Below are 27,982 nucleotides of genomic sequence, written 5' to 3' on the forward strand. Positions count from 1 at the left end.
GTGATAAAGTTAAGCTTATTTTATGGGAGGTGAAACTTATAATTTTTAACCATTTGGAAAACATTCTAACTTTTTTGTCAAATTTATGCGCTAAGAAAATAAAACAATGGCTTCTACGCTATAAATTAGTTGTTTATGAAAGGATTATAGAATTCGCTGCATTGAAAGTAGAAAAATGATTTAATTAACAAGAATATTGGGGGTGTCCAATCTGCCCCGGGTGTTCATAATGCCCCCTGGTCCCCTACTAAGGTGAATATTATTGCAATTGAATTTTCTGGATTCGGTTGGAATTTGGAGAAAACATTCCGAACACCGAATTCACGTTATGTTTAGCGGAGTCGATATGACGTTTTCTGTGTTTTCGATCAATTGTTGGTTCGCATTTAAATCCACATATTATTGATTTTGTCATGAATTCTGATCTGTTATTCAATAATTCTTAGATGAAAAATTCTTAGATACAAAAATTATGATTTGTATGATTAATATGAACACAATGTTAAAGTGCGCAGAATCAGGGGTTGTACGTTTATCCAGCGAGACTTCGAAGAAATCGAGTTTTGCAACGAGTTGCACACGCTATTTTTTGCAATACCGAAAAAAGGGTTCTAATATGATAAATCTGCACCAAAATAGTACAGTCTAATTTACTTCAAATGATCATTCTTGCCAATACATCATGTTGCTGCAGAGAACAACTAGACTCCATTTCATCGTGCAACATTGCATAGCTCGATGAAGCATGAAGCGATAGATGAACTTGCGTTTTGGAAAATTTTGATGTCATGTCCATCAAACAATTTCATTTATTACGCGACGGCGACGCAGATAATATACTATCTGAACACATACCCCAGCTAATGTAGTCATGTAACTACTGGTCTGATATTGGTTTTTCATTAAAGCATCCAAATGAGTGTTATAATGGATTTTACGTAAATCATTTGAGTTGCATAATGATCATTAAAGTACCCATTTTGTTGGTATGGATAAGTAGGTCGTTTTATCACTCAGAGACGATCAGTAATTGCAAAAAGATCATTAGATGTAAGGTTTAAATTATGCTTTCGGACATGTTCACATTAAAAGAACGTCGCCCATACTATTTGAAATAGTTGTTCTTTATAATATCAAGATAATGTATTGTAGTATAGAGGCTCATGGCGGCGAAGCCTCAATAAAGAAATAAAAGAAGTCGACCGAAACCTAACCTGGCAACAGGTTAAAGCGATAGCCGGGCAACGCTCAGGATGGAGATCTTTCAAGTCGGCCCTTTGCACCACCGGAGGTGTACAGGATCCATAAGTAAGTAAGTATTGTAGTAGAATTAAATGGTAATGAGGTGAAGTGAAACAGAGGATTAAAGAAAAAAAGAAAAATTAGCAAAGACCAAACTGACTTTAAAAAGTAGAAATTGCTGTTACGTGAATAAATAAGCTCGATTATATTACCGGTTAAAAATAAATTTATTTCTAATTTTATTTAAAATTCAAACTCAAATTGTATTGAAATCCTCCTCATCGTGTCATCCATCTTGTCCATGTTCACCGTTCACAATAGGGCAACTTCCCGACAAAAAAATGTCATATTAATCAAGGTACCCACAGCCATCAGCGTGCTTGAACACGTCAGCTAATCGACGTCTTCCTTCTTGAGTTTTGATGTTCTTCAGAATCCACACCACTTCGATTGGTATAGCCTCGTCGCCTTTGATTTGATCTAAATCAGGAACTTCACTCTCATCCAGTAACGAGAATGGCACGGACTCAATACCCATGCCGACACCAAATCGAGCAAATTCATGCATTTCCTTCTGAAGATCCGAAAATGAGAACAATTCATCCGGGTTCGAACCAAGATCCCGAAGCATATCGGACAAACTTCGGTGGTATGCACTCAGTAACTCCTCATAGTGTGCTTCACGAAGTTGCTGCGAGGTACAGGAATAAATGAAGAACGATATGTCTAAAGCTGGGGATGAGTAGCGCGCAAGTTGAAAATCTATCATCTTTGCTGACACGGGAGCTCCCTCCGAATCGTAGCGGAATAGGAAATTTGGCAGCCAACAATCGCCATGGTTGATGACTGAGTTCTGGTTCCGAGTATGGGTCAAATACACCATTTTATCATACAAATCACCATCTAAGAATTTATTGGCTTTCGTCTCCAGCTCCGTGTTGCCATACACCTGGCTGATGGCGTCCTTGGCGATTTGGATCTGAACATCCTGGAATTTTTTATACCAAGTCTTGTGCTCGTCAGCGTAATACGTATCCTCGATATGCTTTACGAGCAGATGAAACTTATCTGGCTGCTGATCTTTCATGGCCAGAGATAATGCGTGGAAGCGACCAATCGTCTGCATGCACAAGATGCATTCTGCCAAGCCAGCTCCTTCTTGTCTAAAAAGAGATTAAAAATATACGTTTTTATATAAATAATGTTTCACCCTATAAACTACAAAAGGTAATATTAGTATGGCATGCTATCTATTCCTGCTAAGCATGAGCATGAGCACATTTGACCGCCCACAGTTGCTACTGCGTTAATGCCAGGCCAGCTGTAATTACACAAAGAACCAGATGAGATGATATTTGGGACTAACATCTTCCTCACTATGAAAAACTAGTGACCCAAAATAAGGCAATACCGGCGATGGCTGTGCCGAATGCAGGTCAATTAAGGAATGGGTAAGCAAATGTTGCTGCATTTCCTCGAGAAATCGCTAGAATTTTAGATATCTGGGTTAAGGCGTGTAGCGAGGTTCGCACTAATTAATTTTCGCTTCTTCGACCGTACCTGGATGCGATATACTGTTGATTGATAAGAAGACGAAAATCCTGTTGGATAAATCGACTATTTAATGGGTTGGGTTTTGATCAGGATTCGAAAATTAAGAACTTTGAAACGACCTAATCAAGTGTTTGTTAGCTCAAGAAAGATTTTTTTCCTTTTCATAAGACGAGTTTGTACAATTCCATTTAATTCCACCACTTAATTGTACCTTGACAGATACGTATTTCGACCTCAACAGTAAGGTCGTCTTCAGTGTCTCGTACTTGACTCGACTCTCTTACGAGGCACTGAAGACGACCTTACTGTTGAGGTCGAAATACGTATCTGTCAAGGTACAATTAAGTGGTGGAATTAAATGGGATTGTACAAACTCGTCTTATGACAAGTGAAGACATTCTTCTAAAAAACACAACATAATTTTCTTAAAAAAAGATTTTTTTGTCGTATTCATTTATGGGCAACATTAGAAGTTTACGATTATGATTAATGATGTTTTCGCTGGATTTTTTTGACATACCGTCGTCGGGGGTGACAATGGGTCAAATGGGGGTGAGAATGGGTCACTGTTTCAACTACATATACTGAGAATGCTTGTAGAATAGATTTAATGCATTTGGGGGCAAGAAGACTAAATTATAAGAGACCTTTTTGAACGATTTTGTTCTACGACCTCCAGACTGCCGGTGAGAGCGATGACCCATTCTAACCCCCCAGACTCATTGTCACCCCCGATGGCGGTAGTGTTTTTTGCCTTTCGCGTATACGTAAAGGCTATAGGATCACTCCAGAACCGAACTTTTGATAGAAGGCTCGGAAATCCATAGTAACTATGTCAAGGGCTTGACGATCCCTCCCCAGGCCATCTGCGAAGTTGTGGTGCCTGCCTAGGATGTGGTGAGGTTTGACAGTGGGCCCTGTCAAACTTCTATAAAAAGCTGCATGTATCCGCAAGTAGGCTCCGCCAAAGCGATCGTGTGCCGCTCAAAGCGCACAAGCCCAAGCCCAAGCCCTGGGGCCTGTAGCATAATCGAAATTTTACTAATAATATTAGTAGAGTAGCTTGTAACTTGTAGTTTTCTGTTGCATAATAATTCTACAAGTATTAATTTACAAGTCTAATATTACAAGTAAAGCGCACTAATAATATTAGCAGAATTTACAAGTAACTGTTGCATAAAGAAAATACAAGTACAAATTATTAGCGTTGGCTTGTAGTTTCTTTTACAAGTATGAATGGTCCTGTAATTTAATTTACAAGTAGCTTTTATTTTAATATTTCAGCTGTGCAAAGTAAATATACATCGTTTTATTGTTTTTAACGACTTAACGAAGAAAGAAACTTTTATTCAAAGCGGTTTACATTACCATACGGTGAAATACTATGCACTAAGAATAAATTTCTTATTCCAATACAAAACTGAGAATTATGATTTTTTTTTGGATAACTCTGATGGAGGAACCACAAATGCTGACATCAAGTATTCAAATGGTGCGGCATCAACTTCTCAAAAGTGGGTTGTTTTAGCTTAAAACCGTACTTTGGCCCAATAACACCAATTTGTGTAAAAGGACTCTTCTAACACGTAATTTACCAATCCACGTAAAAACATATTACCCAAAGCAGAGTTTAATAACTTTAGTTTACCTTAAGTTGACTTTATTTAACTCGAATGTGGGTTGTTGTATTTAACAATCTTGGGATTTGCCATGCATGTCCAATCATGGAAGGAAAAACTACTTAAATTTTAAATAAAATTGGAAGCGAATTTATCATCAGTAAGTATTTTGAACTTGAATTTTGAGATGATTTATCTGTTAAGAAATCGCCTGAATTCCATAATAATTTCAATTATTGGACTAAAGTCCATCAAAACACGTAAATTGAGATCCGCTTCAGGAACACGCGTCTAACTAGTCTAGCGAAATTAGATTTTTCATGGAAGATACGTTCGAGTAAAGTACAAATCGTCCAAATTAAAACCCATGTCAATCCCAAAATCCCCCTATAAAAACCACATAGTGTGCAGTGTGCAATACTTTTTCTTTGTAAAAAATGCCAATACCACGAAACCGGATTTAACCACGGAATCAATAAATTAAAGAGAGAACTATAATAAATTCGTGTTCCATGTATACCTATCCCAGTATTCTATGCACAAACTTGCAAAAAAACTTAAACAAATCATTTATCGCCGCATTGACAGTGAACTGTCGGATGAATTTTGACAGGTAAATGAACCTGACAGACTTGTAATTTCAACCTCACTAATAATACAAGTACTAATATTATTAGTTGGCGAATCACTTTTATGCAACACAAATTACAAGTACTTGTAATTTTTCGACTAGTAACTTGTAACTTGTAGCTAATATTATTAGTCTGATTATGCTACAGGGCCCTGGTGTTAGGTGGGACGCTAAACAGCCCTGACACAACGGCCCTCCGACGAGACAGGAGGTTTGCGCAGGCTGAATAAGCCGCCTTCAAAATTAACTATTACGAACGACATAGAAGATAATACAACTCGATACAATCGGCAACAAGCTAGGCGACGAATAAAGGATCACGATTGGAAGCTTGGAACATGGAACTGCAAGTCGCTAGGCTTCGCAGGTTGCGACAGGATAATCTACGATGAATTACATCCTCGCAACTTCGACGTCGTAGCGCTGCAGGAAATCTGCTGGACAGGACAAAAGGGGGAAAAGCGGGCATTGAGTGGCTACCTTCTATCAAAGCTGTGGCACAACCAACGGGCTGGGAAAGATGCGCCAACGCGTGATTGGGTGGCAGCCAATCAACTGCAAGCTGAGGATAAAAGTCCGAATCTCCAACTATAGCATCATCAAAGTGCACAGCCCACACGAAGGGAGACCCGACGACGAGAAAGAAGCGTTCTATGCACAGCTGGAGCAGACATACGATGGATGCCCACTGCAAAATCGTCATCGGTGACATGAACGCTCAGGTAGGAAGAAAGGAAATGTATAGACCGATCATCGGACCGGATAGTCTGCATACCGTATCGAACGACAACGGCCAACGATGCATAAAATTCGCAGGAATGCACCAGCAGGAAGATCGAGACCGTGAAGAGACGGAGCATAAGCTAATAACGCACGAAACTTCTATGAGAAGTTAAACGGTTCACGTAAGGGCCACGTGCCACAGCCCGATATGTGTAAGGACATAAACGGGAACCTTCTTACAAACGAGCGTGAGGTGATCCAAAGGTGACGGCAGTACTACGAAGAGCACGAATGGCGATCTCCAAGAAATCTAGGAGGAGAAAGTCTATAATCTTCCTGAAATCAGCAGAAGAAGTCAATGTTTACGTTTGCGACTTTCGCCCTTTTGAAACAACAATGTCGATTTAGCGCCCTATCCTCGTCAGTAAAGGATGATTTGCCAGTGACGACAGCGACAATCTTCCTCTATAGTTTATTAATAATTAATAATTACCTCTATTAGAAAAACATAATCGCGTGTTTTTGGAAAACATCGTATGTCCAAATGAGATACTCTCTTTCATTACGCTCTCTTTCACTAATATATAAGCTAGTTTTGCATTTATTGCAATACTTCCACCTCAACACGCTAGATAAAGCAATTTTCTTCAGATCTCTGTTTAAAAATCCGATGTAGGGTGGGTGTACCAATTGTCGCCATACCTGAGAACAACTATTTTTGAAAAAATAAGTAAAAGGCATGTGGATGGACTTTATATATCAAGCGAAAGGTTTTACTTCCTGCTCCTTAGAACAGCTGTGAAAACGACAATAAAATTTGTTATAATCTTCAAAATTGATTAATCCATAATAGGGACGCATGCACCAGTTGTGGCACTATTCTTAATTTTGGTTCCTTATTTGGCAAATCCCATTGTTTTCTTATCGGATTGGCCAAATAGGGACCACTAGTGCGACAACTGGTGCAAAGGACGTCAAAAATTAAGCAAAATCAATTTTTACAATTAGGCTTTGCTTGTTTTGGAGGAAATCAGAGGTGTTATCGTATCATATGAATATGATTTATCGATATGAACTTGGTTTGCGGTGATTTGATTGGCCATTTGGCATATAAAGCACTAGTGCGACAACTGGTGCTATAGCCACAACTGGTACATCTAGCCTAAATGTTAGTAGGGTTTCATAATAATCGAAAGAGAAAGTAAACAAAGAGAGCCTCTCTTTTGGACTTACGACGTTTTCAAAAATCACGCGAGAATTAGCATTGTTTATATTGATGTTTACCGTTGAAAGTGCCTCTCGCAGATGAAAAACGGATTCAGTTCTCTTTACCCATTTAAAACGTTTTCAGATTTCAGATAATTCATCAATTTGTAGAATGTGCATAAATCTAGAGTGCTTTGAGAATAGGTCGTATGTGCAAAAGAGAGTCTCTCTTTGCCTCCATTCTCTTTCGATTATTACAGATCTATACTAAAGTTTACTTCAGATTTCTTGGCAGATATCTAAAGATTATAGCTTTGTCTAGCGTTCTGAAGTGAACATGTGGCAAAATATGCAAAACTAGCTTATGTACAAGCGAAAGAGAGCGTGAACAAAGAGAGCCTCTATTTTGCACATACGACCTATTCTCAAAGCAATCTAGAAATATTCAATGACTAATATTCAACCGAATATTGACAGTCCAGAGCCGACTATGAATGTGTCTGGAAGTGAGCTGACAAGTGAAGAAAGGAGAACCTCGCCAAAAAAATTCGAATATTTTACACTCTGAGTGGCGATGAATGCTTTGATAGCACCTCCTTTTGTACTGCGGAGATTTTTTTCACATCTATGAGAGCCTTGGAAAATTATTACAAAAGTCTTCATTTTGTTGCGAGGCACAATACCTAATATAAAATGATAGAGAAACTCAAATTTGGCCTCTTCCACGAAACATCACACGTTGGGTAGAAGCAGCTCTTTTCGTTTTTCATATCATTCACGAGAGAGTAAGAAAACTACTAGGGAGCTGTGCACAAACCACGTAGGCCAAATTTTCACATTTTGTAAGCCCCCTTTTCCCTAGTAGACTGTCGTAGACTTTTTCAAAACCTCTCCCCCTCATTGAAGTTTACGTAAACTTTTCCAAAATTCAAAAAATTGTCGTTTTTGACGCATAACGAAATAAAATGGAGATCAATCACATGTTAAGTAATTTAGTTATTACAAACCGTTTTATAGGTTATATAGGTTTCTATAGGTAGGTAGTTTTAAAATTTGTGTGGAATATTAGAAGGGTTTCTCGCGGATATTTCGAAAAATTCTCCTTCCGAATTTCGGAGATAGTCCCGTGGAGATTCAAAAGTATTTCCTTTAGAAGTTTCAAAGACATTTCTGAGAAATTCCAATAAGTTTTCCGTGAAAATTCTGGAGATTTGTTGTGCAATTTCCAAAAAAGTTTCTGTAGAATTTTAAAAGATTTTTCCGTGGAATCTTCAAAGATTTTCATGTGGAAATACCAAAAAATATTCCAAGATATTGCAGAAAACTTAGAGAAAATTTTCAACTCAACACAAAAGAATTTTTTGGGGAAATCTGGAGAAAATATTGGCTTTTACTTCCTGACCTCTTTTCGTGACGGTCCCAAATTTGAAACCCCTCTTATCTTACCGAAGGACGTAATTTTCGATTCTACGTCAAAAAATCGTAGACACGCGTAGACTTTTATGAAATCCCTTTCCTATGTGGTGTCTAGGTGGTTTATGGACAGCCCCTAATATAGGTTATAATTTAAGAGCTGTGAACTTGATTTGAGTAAATACTTAAACATTATTTTTATGTGCTTTGTTTTTTCGGTGTTTGTTTCGATAGAGTGCTTCTTGATATGATAGCGCCATCCGAAGTCTTATCGCAATGAGCAATATTGATAATGCACTTGTCAGTTTTATCTGTAAGCTATTCAATTGTTTTTATTTCATGAGATAAGATTTTTCGTTGGTGGGTACGAGTGTTAGTTTTTTCCCCCTTTTTCCCCTTAAAGGTAATTGCACATAAAATCTGATGACAATATTTCTGAGACATGTGGCTGCCTTAAACTAGGAGACTGTCAGTGTCACATCGGCTGCGTTTCGAGGAACGTAATAGCGTTATTTGAAACCCAGTCAACACAAGATCGTAAATGATGTCACACAAGATGCTAAAGTGGAGACCATATAGGTACCGCTCCATGCAATATGTACGTATATCGCCTCCACTTTAGCATCTTATGTTCATAATACACGATTTTGTGTTGACTGGGAAATTTTGTTCTGCTCAGACATTCGGAGAACTATTTTAAGCGTTGTCTGTATGTCTGTATAATAACTGTATAATAGGCCGCTTTAAGGCTTTCAAAAGTGGTCCCGAGTAGGAAGGACACACTCTCTTTGCTGAAGGAAGTTTTTAATACTACCCGAAGCTATTTTAATTTCAATAGTGCTTCTGAGCACTATTTGTACATACTGATCCGGTTACGATCTTTGCTTGGACCCGTGCCTTCGTTTTACGTTGGACCCGTTGGAGGAGGACTCAGGATCTTCCAGGGACGACTGCTAAGGACCATTTTTGGCGGTGATGAGAACAATGTGTGGACGCGAAGGATGGGCCACGAGCTCGTCCAACTCTACGCTAACCCAGTATCCAGAAGGTGGCTAAAGCTAGAAAGGTACGATGGGCAGGGCCTGTTACAAGAATGCCGGACTGCAACCCTGCAAAGATGGTGTTCGCTTCCGAATCGGCAGATATAAGAAGGATTGAGCGTGGTGGGCTGAGCAGGTACAGAACGACTTGGCAAGCGTGGGGCGCAAATGAGGATGGAGAGATATGGCCTGGAACCGTATGTTGTTGCGTCAAACTGTTGATTTAGTGTAATCTGTTTAGATTTTAACTAAATAAATGAATTATGATTTATGAATTTCTTGTAATCTTGTAATCTTGTAATATCAACGCACCCTCTGACCATAGCCTATCTGCGTTGTATTTAAATACCGCTGAGCGATACGTCTACTGGGCAACACGTCCGGTGTGCACTGCACTAAGATCTCCTTAGATGCAACCGGACCGAGATCTTACTTAAGGCTCCGAATGGTCCGTTTCGTTGTGATATGTTGCCATAAAATAGAAATATATGCACTTGCTTTTCTAATCTACGGGAATATTTAAATTTACTAATGATATTGATTAGTGACAAGTAAATTCATTCATCGATCAGATTAGAACGAGCTCAGTGCAATTAAAATACAAACGCAATACTTATCTGCAATTCACAGAAGATGTTGGGATTGTCCTTGAAGTAATCACGATGTGAACACAGACTACCTGTATTGACGGTGGTTGTTATGAATATGAATACCACTGCTGATACTGGAACTATAAGATTTTCTTCATCACTGGTCGTCTGGAAAGAGGTAGATAAAAGAATTGGGCCGCTTTCACTCGCCGGCCCGCAAAACATTAGTAAGTAATTAATCTTACTACAAAGACAAAAATACAGTTCTAATAATTCTGTCTTATTAATGTATATCACACATGCCCATCTGATACTCAACTTAACCAAAAACATATCCTCAATACTTAATAAAACGATAACTGTATATAGTTTCTATTATTGTCCATATATACCTACTATTCAATCTAGGATTCCAAATCGGATAAATTAATTCAGTTCCCAACTAAAAGCTTATCCTCAACGCTTTGGCTGTCAATAGTCTCCACAATATGAACCTTGAAGGTTATAACTTTGTTCAATCCTACATCTGTTTATATTAAAACTCAATCCTAACTGCCCCGAAACCGCTTTCAACACATAACTGCCCCGAGCACAGCCACTACATGCGACCCACAGGACCCCAATCGAGGACGGCCTACACTATACCGTTGTGAGCTTACACCCTCTCCTGGGCTGTGCGACGCTGAAAACATGCTCCTAACGTTTGATGCCTAAAAATAAAAATAATTAAACTAATTACACTAAATCTTACACTTTGATCGAACCCGGCTGACATTCGCGTTAAACAATGTGTTCCATGAGTGCTGATCACTCATGATAACGCCCCGAATCGGCGAATAAAATGCAGTTTAACGCAGAGTTTAAACCCTCTCTTGCGCTAAGTAATGCTGAAAACCTAACTTCTAGGAATTTGATTCGTAGAAACAAATTATACTGAAATTGGTGCGTGACAAAATAGCTAATTTAGTTAAACCCTGACTACCCCACATTATACTGGCCCGTTTGGAGTCATCCAGTGGCACTTGGTCTTAGCATTCGTTTTCTTTTTAAATTCTATAACAATTGACCACGCTTACCCCCATATTAGTATTATGTAGAATGAATGCTTGACTATTACTATACTAAGTATAGTAAAAGACCGGAAGTAATAATTGGGCCAGCCACCACCAATGAATTATGATTTATGAATTTATATGAATTATGAATTATGAGTTATGATTAATTGTTATGGCGCTTTTTCCAAACAAAATTATAACAGCAAGTTGTTTTCTATTGAATATCGGCCAAATCGCACTATGGGCTCAAAGCTTATGGCCAAAATACAATTTTTTATATGCAAACCCCGTTTTCATTTTTCGGACACTTATCCGATTAGCTCGCTAGTGAGCTCGATAAAAAGCTTACTCATTTTTCGGGCACTTATCCTTAACCGATTTGCTCGCAACGTTGTTTCCTTTTGAAAATCGGCCCGATCACACTATGGGCTCAAAAGTTATGGCCAAAATACATTTTTTTACACGCAAAATCCGTGCAAAAGTTCACTTATTCATCGGGCACTTAACTTTAACCGATTTTCTAGTGACAAGTTGCATTCGACGAGGAATCCTGTCCCATTGTTTATATATTTAAAATCAGCCCGATCGCATGATTCACTAATTTTTTGGGCACGTAAGCTAACCGATTTGCTCGCGACGGAGCATTCGACGGAGAATCCTGTCTTATTGTGTCCTATTAAAATCGGCCCGATCGCACTATGGGCTTGATATTTTGCCTGCTCGTATACTAAATGTACCGAAAGACTATACATAATTGATTAAGCCCCTTCGTAACTCTTGTTGAATTTTAATTCTGTGAGCATACTTAAAACGTTGAAGTTATTCTTACAGTGACAATTTCTATTGATTTTGATTATTGCGTACGCATCTCTTTGTTAAACCTATTGTTCTCGCCCATTTTTACCAGCCACCGTCATAGGTATTCAGTAGCTTGGTTGACGGAACCTTGTGTAGATCTAATTAGACGTAAATCGGAGTACACGCTAACTTTCATCTACTCAGTAAACTACTACTAAGTAAAATTGTGTTACCGTCTCTCTTCTTCTCACGGATATTCTACTCAATTTCCGCCAAAAGCGTGACTACTCATAGTTATGAGTAGTCCCACTTTTGGCGAAAACTGAATAACATTTCCGTGGGAATAAAAGAGACGGCAATACACTTTGACTCAGTCACTGTTAGAGTGTAAGTGATTCTTATTCTACCTTCTAGAAATAAATTGTGATGAGAGGTTGAGGGTGACGAGTTCTGCTTTAACCAGGGTAATTGAAAGTATCTAGTTGCCCGATTAGGTTCCGGTTTAATCCACTTCTATCTACCACTAGCTCCTAATGCACAACCCTGCACAGGGTCTTGAGCTAGTTTGTCCGTATTTTGAATTATCGTTAAATGAATTAACTTTAATTTTCTACACTTCTTCCCGAAGGCCCAAAAGAAAATTTGAATCAGATGTAGTTTGTTCAAACATTTCTTTTACATGCAACGCTGATGCTATTAAACGAGGTTCTTTTGGTAGAAAATTTTCTATTTTTATCTCTTTTCGCTTAAGCATTCTTGGTTTTCAAAAATGTGTGGATGGTAATATTGGTTCAGATTACGAGCTTTATAACGAGATATAATATAAAACGATAATACAATATGTGAACTTTGACACCAAGAAAGCAGTATCTTGATCAAATGAAAAAGTTTTTTTTCTGGCTTCAATCAAAACTGAGAAACTTCTGATTGATTATTTGTTCAAATAAAATTGCTTTAAATCAGGTTATTTTCAATATTTTACATGTTATCATACCAAAAATGAATATGTACAAGTTACAATGATGAATTGATTTTTATCACGTCCCAATTTGGTCTGTCTTTGATTTCGTCTACCAACAAGTTGATGACAGTTCCACCTGATTTTGCCACATTTTTTAAACATAATTTTATATTCAGACATAATATAAATTCATCCAAGATGTCTGTCAAATCTTTTGGAAGTCTATATAATAATAAAAAACTTTACTGTCGGTTAATCAGCACCAAGCCAATAATAAGATCTATTCCCATTATTAGCTGTTTTGACCTCTCTAATTTTTCGCGAAACAAGGCATCATCACCGCTATAGGTGAGGTTTTTAACAATACATTGTTTATGTGAATTATTGAACAATGTAAGCTTGAAAAAAATAGTAAAAAAGCCGATCTTGTGATTAATAAAAAATATCTATAGATGTATGCACAGATATATTTACCTTGAAGCCGATCCATATCCGAATTGACTTAGATCTTCCATGGCTATGAAATCATTTTCACCATCCGAAAACGATGCCACGCTTCTGCAATTTGAAGGAACAAATTTAAGGTTTACTGTACACGGGAAGTACTTCGATAGTTCGTTTTACGTGCTGCACTCGTTGAAGCCGGTTTTGAGCTCTTTCGTTTGTTGGAATTTAACAAACTCGCTTAAAACCACGTTGTAGAAATTGATCTCGTTACGGAAAAAGTCTGCAGAGCGGAATGTTTTCCTACGTCCAACATTTTTCGGGATTGTTTTTACGATTACCCTCACGATAAGGGGACTACTATCAGCCGCCGTCTTAGTAGTTTCATCTTTCAGTGTGATACGATAAACTTCGCTAAGATAGGAATCTCCTTTCCCAAACTCACTATCGACGAAACTCCACGATGTACATTTGTTGCCACCACTAACACGGATGATGTCGTCTAGTACGGATTCATCAAATTTCGGTGAAACAACGTCCAGCTTCATAATTGGCTTTCTACCGTTTGACTTGTTCAACGCACAATCTATGCTTTATCTACAAATTGAGTAGATCTACAAATTGAGTTGGAGCTTATTCGTTTGGCCAATGACATCCAATCAAGACGAGTAGATAACTCTGACTGTCCACACAATGTGAAAGCTTCTGTATTTGTATGGGACCTTATCTATTTTATCAATGATTTGTCTCCTAATATTGATAGTGCCCGGTTGGTTTCGTTTACCTTTGGGACACTTCTGCCTAATGTCACAATAATTCACTGTTCCGATGAACTGTAGGCAAGAAGATGTAGTACGAGTAGTAAACTATTATTTACCGTTATTTAAACCGTGTGTATTACCAGCCTTCAGCAATTCGAACTAACCAAAAGTTTGTTAGAATAAACTATTTTATGAAATACCAAGCAACTACTAATCAAATTTACCACCCACCCAAGTTTTAGGTCATTTTTGCCGCCAGAATGTATTGAAAGGTATCATACTCAGCAAAGAAAAGAAATCTTTTTTCGTTGTTGATGCGTTCGAATGTGAATGTAATAAGCAAATTGTTATTCCTAATATTAGTTGTATTTATAAATTGAGCAAGGCACCATCATAGCTAGGTGGATTAATCTGGGTTCTTTTTGCAGAGATTCATCTAATTCAGATAGCGAGCTTAACTACTACACGCCATTGACCGTGAATTCATACATACTTATATACAGCCAACGAATAAACTATGCGATCTTGTGTAACCTACTTTGCATGATGTGTATCAATGTGCGACTAACACAATGTTCAAATTACTGGTTTGTAGGATATTCGCCTATCTTGAAAACATTCATCATCACGATAATTTGAATAGCATGCTTATTACTCTTTAACCTGAACTTATTTTATGCTTTTGGGTGGTCTTGATAGTAGGATTTTGGCGATGATATTTAGTAGTGGTGGTGAATAAAAAGCCGGTTCGTTCATTCATTCATCTTTCACCTTATGTATACATCAAATGAATGATGTAGTAGCAAGCTTGATAATGTGTGACATGCGCACTAAAAGCATAGACATAAATGACACGACACAAATGATGCAGTAACATGGAACATAGTTTGTTCTTAGATATAGAGTAATTTGACAAATAGTGGACCACCCACCAATGGCTGCATCCCAAAGGAATAATTTTGCAGTTTGCTTAGTATTAGTTGCACAATTTTACTAGTTGTAAACCTTATATCTAATAATAGGTATCCCTGCATAGTATCTTTAGTACATTATGTGTGTATGTCATCCTCTATCCTTCATCCAGCAGGGGGCGTCCCTGCCATCTTTCTTTTCTCTATCATCGGATTGAGACAGCACTGCTTGGCGGTAGCTTCAGTGTGGTTCGATCGGTTCGATTGCTGCCGCCAATAAAACCGAGTTTATCGATGTGCAAACTTCGGCAGCACTTCCCTGAGCCATATCTTTGTCGGTCCAACGTGTTTGAGGGTTCCTCTCTTTCATTATATTCTTCCGGAACTATTATGCCTTCTTCACTTTCAGACCTTTCCAAGCTTTGACTGACAACTGTTTGATGAAAGAATCACATTTGGAAGTTCCCTCTAAAAATCTTTTGAAAAAAATTGTTTTGGCAGGTTTTGTTCTATTATTGTCAGGGGGGTTTTTGTCGACCAAATTTTATGAAATTTGGCCACAATATTCTTTGATATGCAAAGAATGTTTAGGCCAAATTTGAGCATAGTCAGTCATAAAAAAAACCCCTGTCAATAATAGAACAAAACCTGCCAAAGCCGTCATTTCCCCTATCTTTGGTATGATTGAGCGCTCAACATGGATTAGATAACATTTGAAAATTAAAAAAGAAATTATTGTCTCGATTCCACTTAATGTATTTCAATATTCGCCTCTTCCTGCAATCTATGTAGCGGAAAAGACGGCTTTGGCAGGTTTTGTTCTATTATTGTCACTGTCAGGGGGGTTTTTGTCGACCAAATTTTATAAAATTTGGCCACAATATTCTGTGAATATATGCAATGAATGTTTAGGCCAAATTTGAGCATAATCAGTCATAAAAAGCCCCCTGACAATAATAAAACAAAACCTGCCAAAGCCGTCATTCTCCCTACCTAAACATAAAAGGTTTGAAAGGTATTCTTTTCGAAAATCCCATTTTTTGCGTTACGTAATTAATGAATCTTCCCTAAGACAATTCAAACAAATGAGACAAATAAGACGAGTAAGACAAATAAGCCAAATAAGATAAATAAGACCTAAGATTATTTCCTGGTATTCCTTCAGGTATAGATCAAGGAATACTTCCGGATATTTTACTCGTTTCGGTCTGACCTAGAAAACAAAATTGAAATAACCCGTGTGGGCCTGGGCTCATCTTATGTCCAATTGCCATGAAATTTTCAAGGAAGAAGCGCCGTGTTTACTTTTTGGTTCGTTACTTGATTTAACCATGGTGCCAATCCGGCAAGATTTATTAAGGGGAGGTCCTGGGTCAGATGCAGTCAAACACGGGTCATTTTTCTTAGAACTATTGATAAATGAGCGAAAGTGCCCAGAATGTTTATACAAACGGAGTCAATCATTATTGGCCAGTATCAGCCAGTATACAAAACCTCTCAAAAATTCATCTACTGATATAGTCTTTAAAAATCATGAAGTTTGATGCGTCGCAAAATGGGTTTCGAATCTAGTCGAAATTTATTCACCTACCTGAAGCAACAATAAACGTAAAAATCTCTCAAAAATTCTTTCTTGTCTTTCAAAATGAGGTCTTGTCTTTCAAAATGTCGCAAAATGGGTTTCGTAGCTAATCAAAATTTGACTCTGAGAACCAGGATCCCGGGAACACTTCCGGACGTGGTTAATGTATCCAAAATCTCTCAAAAATGTATCTATTGAGCTTTCTAAATCATCATGTTGCAAAATGAGTTTCGTATCTAATTGAAATTTGTCCACTACCCTGAAGGAACCCGAGAACACTTCCGGACGAGGCCAATGTTTCCAAACTATCAAAATTCATATATTGAGCCTATCGTTCAAAATCATGAAGTTTGATACGTCGCAAGATGAGTTTCAGAGCTGAACGTTATTTGGCCACTTCTTTGTGAAAACCAGGTTTATGGGAACACTTCCGGACGTGACCAATATGTCCAAAATCTCTCACAAATCTATTATGATGATCTTTTAAAACCATGAAGTTTGATATCGCACGATGGGTTTTGCAATTTGTCCACTTACCTGAGGAAACCAGGTTCCCGAGAATACTTCCTGACGTGGCCAGTGTATCCAAAATCTCTCAAAAAGTCATCTTTTGATCTTGGCTTTCAAAATCATGAAGTTTGATATGTCACAAAATGGATTTCGGAGTTAAACGTTATTTGTCCACTTCCCTGAGCGAGCCAGGTTCCCGAGAACACATCCGGATGTGGCCAATGTGTCCAAAATCTCTCAAAAAATCATCTACTGAGCTGGTCTTTTAAAATCATGAAGTTTGTAATGGCGCAAGATGGGTTTCGGAGCTAATCGAAATTTGTCCGTTTCCCTGAGGGAGCCAGATTTCGGGAACATCCGGAACCATGTCCTGGTGATCCAATTGAATTGGCACCGTGTTCAAATGAAATAATGTAGGGGAAGGTGGTCGGTTGTCGGAACCCTTTTGCCCTTGGTTCATATCTTTCGCCGAATTGAACAAAGTGGTAATATTTGCTTACCAATGGAAGCGTATATTGCCTGTAATCGCATGTTTTTCCCATCTCTGCTGGGTTTCCTATTCATATGGCCTCTATCTAACCTATTCATATGGTCGAGCCTCTTACCCAGCTACTCCTATCCCTACCTCCCTGTGGTGCTGGCCGGGATACGAGCAACCTTAGGGAAGATCGGGTAACCAACCCCGTGGGAACTATGGTCGTATGCTGACAGGGAAAAGGGGTTTGCTCCTCTCCGGAGGTGCAAATCTTACTGAGCGTCTGTTCTCCATGTCAGGATCGGCTCACAACAGCGTCTGTTCTCCATGTTAGGGGCAGCTGATAATCGTACGAGTGCCAGCGGGGGACTCTAAGTGAAACTGTGCACCATGGTCCACCGGGAATAAGGAGGAATGGTCCTCCGGAAATTTAGTGGGTTTGGTGTCAGGCCCTGCAAGCCAGCCTTTAAAAAACATAAGCAACGAACAATAAACAAGATAGTACGGACCGGAACCATCGGCGAAGACCATCGCGACGAAAAGGGACTAGCGATTGGAAACTCGGTTCTTGGAACTGCAAATCTCTCAACTTCATCGGGAGCACACGCATCCTCTCCGATGTGCTCAAGGACCGTGGATTCGGCATCGTAGCGCTGCAGGAGGTTTGTTGGAAGGGATCAATGGTGCGAACGTTTAGAGGTAATCATACCATCTACCAGAGCTGCGGCAACACACACGAGCTGGGAACAGCATTCGTAGTGATGGGCGATATGCAAAGGCGCGTGATCGGGTGGTGGCCGATCAATAAACGAATTTGCAGGTTGAGGATCAAAGGCCGGTTCTTCAACTTCAGCATAATCAACGCCCATAGTCCACACTCCGGAAGCACTGATGATGATAAGGACGCATTCTACGTGCAGCTGGAACGTGAGTACGACAACTGCCCAAGCCACGACGTCAAAATCATCATAGGAGATTTGAACGCTCAGGTTGGCCAAGAGGAGGAGTTTATACCGACTATTGGGAAGTTCAGCGCTCACCGGCTGACGAACGAAAACGGCCTACGACTAATTGATTTCGGCGCCTCCAAGAATATGGCCATTCGTAGCACCTACTTCCAACACAGCCTCCCGTATCGGTACACCTGGAGATCACCACTGCAGACAGGATCACTAATCGACCACGTTCTGATTGATGGACGGCATTTCTCTCGATGTCAGGACATATCGTGGCGCTAACATCGACTCTGACCACTATCTGGTGATGTTGAAACTGCGCCCAAAACTATCCGTCGGTATGTTCGGTACCGACGACTATCCGTCACCAACAATGTTCGGTACCGAGGACCGCTGCGGTACGACCTAGAGCGACTGAAGCCTTTTTTTTGTTTTTATTAGGGAGACTTTCAGCTCGAAGCTGGCTCCGGACTGAAGCAACCTGATGTCGCCACTGCATATGCGCAGCACCTCGAGGCAGCGTTGCCGGGAGAGGGTGAGCTCGATGGGGCCCCTCTTGAGGACTGCTGGAATACAGTCAAAGCAGCCATTAACGACGCAGCGGAGAACAACGTCGGGTATATGGGGCGAAGTCAACGGAACGATTGGTTCGACGAAGAGTGCAGACAGATTCTGGAGGAGAAGGACGCAGTGCGGGCGGTCGCGCTGCAGCAAGGTACCCGGCAGTACGTGGAACGTTATAGACGGAAGCGGAGACAGCAGACCCGCCTTTTTCAGGAGAAGAAACGCCGCCTGGAAGAAGTGGAGTGCGAGGAGATGGAACAGCTGTGCCGTTCTCAAGAAACACGCAAGTTGTACCAGAAGCTCAACGCATCCCGCAAAGGCTTCGTGCCACGAGCCGAAATGTGCAGGGATAAGGATGGGAGCATCTTGACGGACGAACGTGTGGTGATCGAAAGGTGGAAGCAGCACTACGAGGAACATTTGAATGGCTCTGAGAGTACAGGCAGTGAAAGTCAAGGCAGCGGAGGAGATAACTACTTCAGTTCAGCGGACGATGGAAGCCAACCAGCCCTCATCTTGGTGGAAGTTAAGGATGCCATCCAACAGCTAAAGACCAATAAAGCAGCTGGTAAGCATGGTATCGGAGCTGAGCTCATCAAGATGGGCCCGGAAAAGCTAGCCACTTGCTTGCACAAACTGATAGTCAGAATCTGGGAAACTGAACAACTACCGGAGGAGTGCAAGGAAGGGGTTTTATGCATCATCTACAAGAAAGGCGACAAGCTGGAGTGTGAGAACTTTCACCATCAGCAATCACCATCCTTAATGCCGCCTACAAAGTGATATTCCAGATCATCTTCCGTCGTCTGTCACCATTAGTGAATGAGTTCGTGGGAAGTTATCAAGCCGGTTTCGTTGACGGCCGCTCGACAACGGACCAGATCTTTACTGTACGGCAAATCCTTCAAAAATTCCGTGAATACCAGGTCCCAACGCACCATCTGTTCGTTGATTTTAAGGCGGCATACGACAGTATAGACCGTGTAGAGCTATGGAAAATTATGGACGAGAACAGCTTCCCTGGGAAGCTTACCAGACTGATCAAAGCAACGGTGGATGGTGTGCAAAACTGTGTGAAGATTTCGGTTGAACATTCCAGTTCGTTAGAATCGCGCCGGGGACTAAGACAAGGTGATGGACTTTCTTGCCTGTTGTTCAACATTGCGCTAGAATGTGTCATGCGGAGAGCCGGGTGTAACAGCCGGGGTACGATTTTCAACAGATACAGTCAATTTATTTGTTTCGCGGATGACATGGACATTGTCGGCCGTACATTTGCAAAGGTGGCAGACTGTACGCCCGCCTGAAACGTGAAGCAACAAAAGTTGGACTGGTGGTGAATGCGTCAAAGACAAAGTACATGCTTGTGGGCGGAACCGAGCGCGACAGGGCCCGCCTACTGGGAAGCAGTGTTACGATAGATGGGGATACCTTCGAGGTGGTCGAGGAATTCGTCTACCTCGGATCCTTGCTAACGGCAGTTAACAATGTTAGTCGTGAAATACGAAGGCGCATCATCTGTGGAAGTCGGGCCTACTACGGGCTCCAGAAGAAACTGCGGTTACGAGGTGAACCGGCCCAGGGCCGAAAACCTCATTGATAAAGATAATAATAATAATAAGAAACTGCGATCAAAAAAGTTTCACCACTGCACCAAATGTGTCATGTACAAGACGCTAATAAGACCGGTTGTCCTTTACTGACATGAAACATGGACAATGCTCGAGGAGGACTTGCAAGCACTCGGAGTATTCGAGAGACGGGTGTTTAGGACCATCTTTGGCGGCGGTGTGCAAGAAGACGGTGTGTGGCGGCGAAGTATGAACCACGAGCTACGGCGAATCCAGTATCCAGAAGGTAGCTAAAGCCGGAAGAGTACGATGGGCAGGACATGTGCAAGAATGCCGGATAGCAACCCTGCAAAGATGGTATTCGCTTCCGATCCGGCAGGTACGAGACGGCGTGGAGCGCAGCGAGCGAGATGGGCAGACCAGGTGCAAAACGACTTGGCGAGCGTGGGGCGTATTCGAGGATGGAGAGATGCGGCCTCGTACCGTGTATTGTGGCGTCAAATTGTTGATTCAGTGTTATCTGTTTAGATGTAGACTAAATAAATGAAATAAATGAATAGGTAAAACGAAAAAAGGAAAAAGCTTAGAAGAAGAATGGAAAAAAGGAAGAAAAAAGTTAGAAGGGAGGTAGAAGATAGAAATAAAGAAGAAAGGAAAGAGGGATAAAGAGGGAGCCTATGTAATATTCAACACGAGAGTTGCGTTTTTCGACATATTGTAGTATTAACCCAAACGGTATTCAAACGACAAATGGTCTAACACCAAATAGGACAGAAAGACAAACCGGTACAGCCGCCCTATTGAGAAACTGATCACAGTGTACACATCGAATTGCACCTATGTATCGATCTATCTTTCTGTAACTCTATCTGCCGATGTGCGTTTGGTGCTGTAATTAGACATTTTGCATAATTTTCTTTTCAATCCCGAGCAAAACCAGTACATAATAAAACTGATTGTGTAATTTGTAGTAGATTACAGAAAAGCTTGGATGTGAAAAAATGCAAAAATGGAAAATTTCCCCAGAATTCCTCCAACACTCAGCTTATAATTTTCCCACGTAAGCCGAGAGCATCTTATTTGAAAGATTTTTGCAGACATATTGTCATTAAGAATGGGGTCAAATATTTAGGACTTATTATTTATTATTAATGCAGTCTAAGGCCGGAGTGGCCTGTGCAGTACATAACAGTCGTCTCCATTCAAGGCTGTATGTCGCCAGCCACGCAGTCTGCGGAGGGTCCGCAAGTCGTCTTCCACCTGATCGATCCACCTAGCTCGCTACGCACCTCACCTTTTTGTGCCCGTCGGATCATTCTCGAGTACCATTTTAACCGGGTTATTGTCCGACATTCTGGCTACATGCCCAGCTCACCGTAGTCTTTCGATTATCGCGGGATGAACGATGGATGTTTCTCTGAATAGCTGATGCAATTCGTGGTTCATTTGACTTCTCCATGTACCGTCTTCCATCTGCACACCACCATATATGATGCGTTGGTCCTCCATGAGCATTGTTCAGGTCTTGTGTCCGTGGAGGACTACCGGTGTAATGAGCGTTTTTGTAGTCAGTTTGGTGCGGCAGTGAACTCTATTCGATCGGAACGTTATTATATTATTTAGGACTTACGCTAGATCAAAAATTAACATTCAAAAATCACATTGAAGGCATTCAAGCCAAATGTAACAAATATTCTTTGAGTGTCTAATTTAAATCCGTTGTCTCTACTTGTTGTCATGTTAATGTCTTTTGTTTTATTCTAATCGATGTTCAATGTAAACAGGAAATTTCGGACTAGTAACTCGTTTATGCATCTGCTCTTTACATGCTGTTTTATTTAGTTCGTGTTACATATTTTCAATATATATATTCACTAAAAGTTTTCTTTTACACGGTTTAACTCTCAGTATGATTTTGAGGGAAAATGTCAAATAAACACTGTAACTTCGATTACAAGTTCGTTTCAAAGATTCGTCAAAAATTATTTAGCTAATCTGCAATGAATTTAATGCTAAGACATTTTACAATCGATCTGTTCTTGAAACATAAATACACATCCACACACACTTTTCGGAAAACATGTTTAGGGACTGATGGGAACACTGTTTAGATTTTTCCATTTGTGATGTTTAACGCAGAATTTCCATATTGTTTTCGACCATTGAGTGAAATTCAACAAACTTTACTGACTAATAATATTCATGTTTCCTGGTTTTAATACATCGTTATAAAAGGTTAACTTCTTCGCATATGCTATTTAAAGATAAGAACCCACCACCCCGTATTTTAAGAAAGTATAATATCAAATTAGATTGGTGTTGTAGTAACATATGTGAGTTAGTGAATTAGTAATATCTTATATTGATTTAGATATAAGAGAGGTGTTAAATTAGGATTCGTTTCTTGAAGTTGTCAGTTCGAAATAAAGCTCTTGTGTAAGGAACGCAATAGAATAGTTTTCTCATTGGTTGATGTGCGGCGCAGATGCCCATACTGCTTCTCTCTTGTTCTAGCGGTTCTATATAGTAATGCTTTCGTTAGAGTACAATCTAATTCTACACGACTTCAAAAATATGATTTCAATATCTTTCCTTTGTATATTGATTTATTTTCACCTAGCATTAAGTATATAAGGAGTATAAAAATATACATTTTGTTTCTGCAACTAGGTTTTGGTTTCCCTTAGTTATTTGCTCATTGTTGGTTGTGAAATCGGTTCACTGTGTGGATTTTGCTCTCTAGGGCACGATGTAATTTCGAGATACATTTTACTTTTACTACAGCGTAATGACAATAAGCTTTCAGCAGAACATTTTTTTTGTAAATTTGTACGATTTGCTAGACTGTCTACATTACATGCTTTGTGTAGCTTGAAGTTCTTTTAGAAGAAGTTGCTGCAACGCCGTTGTTTAGAAGCAGATTTTTATCTCGTTTCACTAAATACTCTATAAGCAGCAACGCGGTGGAAATTCAACTTGTAGTATAATAGTAATTATGATACAATAGGATTTCCGAATCAGATATAATTGAGAAAAATATGAATCTGATCTACAGCATGGCAGGGAATTTAGCGATTTGATGGATGAGGCTATTGCGTTTCATTCTTCTACGAATTTTATTCAGTTAGCTATCGCGCTACAGTTTCTGTGGTAGTTGTTCATATATAGGAAGATTTGGTATCTCACTTACTTTTCACCTACAGGTTCGCATTTTTAAGGGAGAAAAAAGTTGGCTTTGAGAATAGTCGTATATTTTAAGAATTAAAGAGAACTAAATAAAAAAAATAGATGAAATAAATTGAAAAGTAGTAGTACGTTTCATAAAGATGGAATGATTCGTATGCAAACGACGCAACAAACTACCGACTAATAATAAAAGAAAAAGTAGGAAATGATAGAACTATTCTATTGTTGCTTTTACTTAGAGCAAAATAAAATGTTCTTTTATTTGAGCTAATGCATTATAACTAATATTGGTTTTGCTTTCATTGGTACTGTTTGAGGCTATCTATTTAAAAGAATTCTGAATAATACAAAACTTAAAATGTTCACAATTGATGGGTGTTTTCAAGGGACAATTACTTTTTGTAAGTATATAGTAATATGGTATAGACTTTTTACAAACACAACAATTAGTTAATTACTAGTGAAAAGTAAAGGATTGAGAAGCAAATGTGGGTTACAATTGAAATCAAACTTTTTTAAATGGCGTTCATTGTTTGACCATATTGGCAGTTATTTGTTTTTAAATGTAATACGATCTATTTATAATTCAGTTTGTTTTTCATAATGTTGTTTGTAATTTGTAAAATTATTTTATTTAAACTGGACCCCGTGCGTTCTCATGATTCGTCTCAAACAGTGTAAAAAATTAGTACAATGTCCATCATATTGCATAGAGCTTTATTTAGCAAATAATATGGCGAAGGATTTTTTTTGTGAACCCGATAAAACTTTGAAATAAAAACATTCCCAATCTTGATAAATAAAATGTTGGAAGTTGGTTGTCGAGAATATTAAAGTCGAAGTCAAAAATCTCTACCGTGTCGTAGAATTATTGTTTGCTAAATAATGCAGTTTTCACTTTCATAAAATCAATTGTCAATGTACGAATAATTGTCCTATGTTACATGTGCGAATAATTGTCTTATGTTACCTTTTTCAAAATTTATAAACTCAGTCAATTTGTTCCGCAGAGAAAACAGGCATGTCGAAAAAAGCTTTATCAGTTCGTTCTATAAAATTGCATGCTAGACGTACAGTTTATAAAAGTTGTGGCACATATTGACTTGAGTTTCACTTTTTGTGAGCGGTAACATAACACAATTATACGTAATACGTGGAAATGTAGTTCCACAAGAAAGCCCATTGATTCCTCTGTACTCATATCTTCAATTGACCTTTCTCGTCAAAAATTGTATATCGTTTTATTGTCTCAGTCAATTCTTTGGGTTATTTAAGGTCAACTTTGCTAAAGAACCCATATTTCTTGAAGCCTCTAGCTATTTTAAAAATCGAAAACAGAAACCAAAAAAGTGCTGCACGTGTGAACCGGTCTGAAAAATTTACCCGATATTCGTTCAAAGTCGGGCAAATGTTGTGTGTGTGCGTGTGTGTGTACAAACTAACCCCCACTGTCTGGCTGTGATGTTATGGAAGAAAGCTGTCTGGTTTACATATTTTTACAGTCAGATTTAATCCGGGAGTGACCTATTTCAGACTGCCTGGTATTTCATGACCAGTCCGAGGTCACCTTTGCTTATAGTAAGCCCCGCCTGTTTATGCTATCATTATCAATTGGTTAATGGATCCATAAGCAAACTTCCGGATTCCTAAAAATCCAGCGCGTATTTAGTATTATTCAGTATTATAGGTATTTAAATTAATATTTTGAAACAATCTCACCAAATTAGTCCAAATGCGAGTGAAAATATCTATCGCATCTCCGCTACTGGAATTCATTCAACTGTCGGCGGTGGTACCAAAATCCATACTTTCCATATGGAAAAAAATATGTCCTCCTTGAATAACCCATCTACACTTTAGCAGCAGTTTCGAACCGGAACTGGTGTTCAAAACCGTACGATCGGATCGAAAAGTCACATTCTAAATTAACACTCCCGGCCACTGGCTAGTTAAAAACCGCCGATTGGAGCGGAAAAAAATCACGGCACCAAAAATTTTAACGTTATTACTCGCCCACGGCACACTACGATGGAATCCGTTCAAAGTCGGGCAAATGTTGGACCAATATTGAAAAACAGCACTTTTTCGATTTTTTGTTTTAAATTTTAATACTTAGAGACGTCAAAAACATGTGTGCTTTTGGAAAGTTGACCTTAAATAAAATAAAGAATCGATTGAGCGAATAAACATCAATCAAGCCTTTTTGCGCTCATCGCATCATTACTACGGCGGCACTGTATACGTACAATTCTATTCGTGTGGTTTTGGCGTTCCAGGTTTTGACAAACCAGATCTACGGTGGCGCATCCTGTCCATTTCATAGCGGCAGTTTATGTTTATTGATTGATCCATTATCGAACTATTTCGTTTAAAAGGCTAACAAATGTAGCTTCAGTTATTTAACGATTGTAGCTGAAAATATAAACATCATTCAAACAAAAATTGGCAGAGTAGCGTATTAACAGAGGTGACCATAAAAATCGTTGCAAAAGCTCCATTGTCAAATAACTATTATATGTTGTTTCCGATTGCAATCACTATTTCATTACAAAATTACACACGTTTGAATACAATTTAAATTTGACAGAAAGTTTTTTCAATACCAATCAATTATTTTATGCAAACTATATATTCTTGGCAGCTACGGAATTTGGAACCTCTAGAATGATGGAGGATAGTAGTAATTTTTATGAAAATTAGGTACGAAAGTTAGTGGAATGTCTTCACTTGTCATAAAACGAGGTATACTATCCCATTTAATTTCACCACTCGTTAGCCAAGCCAAAGTGCGAGCCAATGAAGACAGGCTGTCTGTGGAGGTCAAAATACAACGTATCTATAAATTGAATTGTAAATTGGTGTAATTAGATGGGATGGTATGCTAACTTATCTTATGACAAATAAAAATTAGAATCGAAAAAGTGACGCTGCAGCTCATCACTGGAAGGGAAAAATTCCCTCGCATAGTATTATGAGGACGTCACTGCATTGATAGATTTCTCTTGGTCAATGTCTACTTCTTATCAATAAAACAAATTTTGACAGTTGGCCGCAGGTTTTATGATTTAGCGTGATAAAGCATCTTATACCAGAAGCAACAATCACGGTTGTAACTTCCAATCCAGTTGAGTCATTAACGATTAAATCGATGAAGAGAAATCAATTAGGTAACGCAATTACGTTACTAATTTTATTTTAGAATATTTTTAGTCGTTTCTGATCTGAAGACGTACTGCTGAGGTCGAAATACGTAAGGTAAAGTTGCAATCAAGTAATGGAATTTGTAATCCGCCTCGGAAACTCATTATGCATATCGTGCTGTTGAAATTGTGTTTAGACGAAAGACGAAATTTGTATTATATATACAATGAATTTCCCTTAAATTTACTTTTGTTAACAATGCTTACGGTTCGACCCTTTCGTATTTCTGAAATTGTTAACGATATTTTTGTGTATAAAATATAAACTGATTAAAATATTAGCTGCATTATTGCAGAATAATTCAGATCGCCGTTTCGGGATGGTAATGATTATGATTGATTGAATTGAATTGAGTAGAATTTGAAGTGCAACCCCATCCTTAAATGACTACAGAGAAAAAAACAGCGGGTTCAATTATACTTGAAATTTTTTACTGTGCTCTTTTTCGTATTGAACATTCTGTTGAGCTTCTGTTGGGTTTCTGTTGTGCTTCATGTAAACGCGGGATTCAGTTTTCATTTTTGATTGTTTTTATCTGAGTTGTGTTTTTTAATTCCAGATATGTGGAAATTTTTCATTTCACTGATGACAAAGAAATAACATAAATGTAGTATTAATGGGTCAAGCACTATGATGTTTTTATTTGTTCTGTAGCAGATGTTTAATTCGATCGGTATTTTACATTATGTCGTGTTGATGTCCGTTTTTTTTCGAGATATTATTTCTTTAAACGTAATCTAATCGGCAAAATTCTCTAGAACGATCAGTTAGCTGCACAATGGTCGCTTAGCACAAACATGTGTTTATTATGCTTTTGCCCCAGGTATTTTACCTAGAACTTTAGACAGATCCACACCGGTCAGGGCATTGATTGCTGGTGGAAGTTGTCCTACAAGGCGTGTCACGTCGTTCGTGGTGTTATCATTACCACCAATCAGAACGATCTCTTCGGTCTTCGCCAACGGAGCTGCAATTTCTGCCGCAATCTG

The 27,982-nt window shown here is 39.0% G+C and overlaps 2 protein-coding genes across 11 annotated transcripts in view; both read right to left on the reverse strand.

Moving 5' to 3' along the window:
- Nucleotides 1-1,445: 1,445 nt before the first annotated feature.
- On the reverse strand, nucleotides 1,446-14,241 carry LOC134223866 (uncharacterized). The gene is made up of 3 exons (XM_062703078.1): nucleotides 13,457-14,241; nucleotides 13,307-13,390; nucleotides 1,446-2,405 (listed from the first exon to the last, which is right to left on the reverse strand). Exons 1-3 carry the CDS (start codon nucleotides 13,822-13,824, stop codon nucleotides 1,592-1,594), a joined length of 1,266 nt encoding a protein of 421 aa, XP_062559062.1. The 5' UTR covers nucleotides 13,825-14,241; the 3' UTR covers nucleotides 1,446-1,591.
- Nucleotides 14,242-22,422: 8,181 nt separating this feature from the next.
- LOC134223873 (flotillin-2) overlaps nucleotides 22,423-27,982 on the reverse strand; it is a 619,172-nt gene continuing 613,612 nt past the window's right edge. For 9 of the 10 annotated variants that reach the window (XM_062703096.1, XM_062703095.1, XM_062703094.1 and 6 more), the window contains one exon: nucleotides 22,423-27,979. In XM_062703096.1, coding sequence (XP_062559080.1) covers nucleotides 27,800-27,979 — 180 coding nt within the window. In that variant the 3' untranslated portion in view covers nucleotides 22,423-27,799. The remainder of the gene's footprint in view (nucleotides 27,980-27,982) is intronic. The other variant, XR_009982757.1, reaches the window with a different exon arrangement.

This window comes from Armigeres subalbatus, chromosome 3 (genome assembly GCF_024139115.2).
Source record: "Armigeres subalbatus isolate Guangzhou_Male chromosome 3, GZ_Asu_2, whole genome shotgun sequence".
Taxonomy (NCBI): Eukaryota; Metazoa; Arthropoda; class Insecta; order Diptera; family Culicidae; genus Armigeres; species Armigeres subalbatus.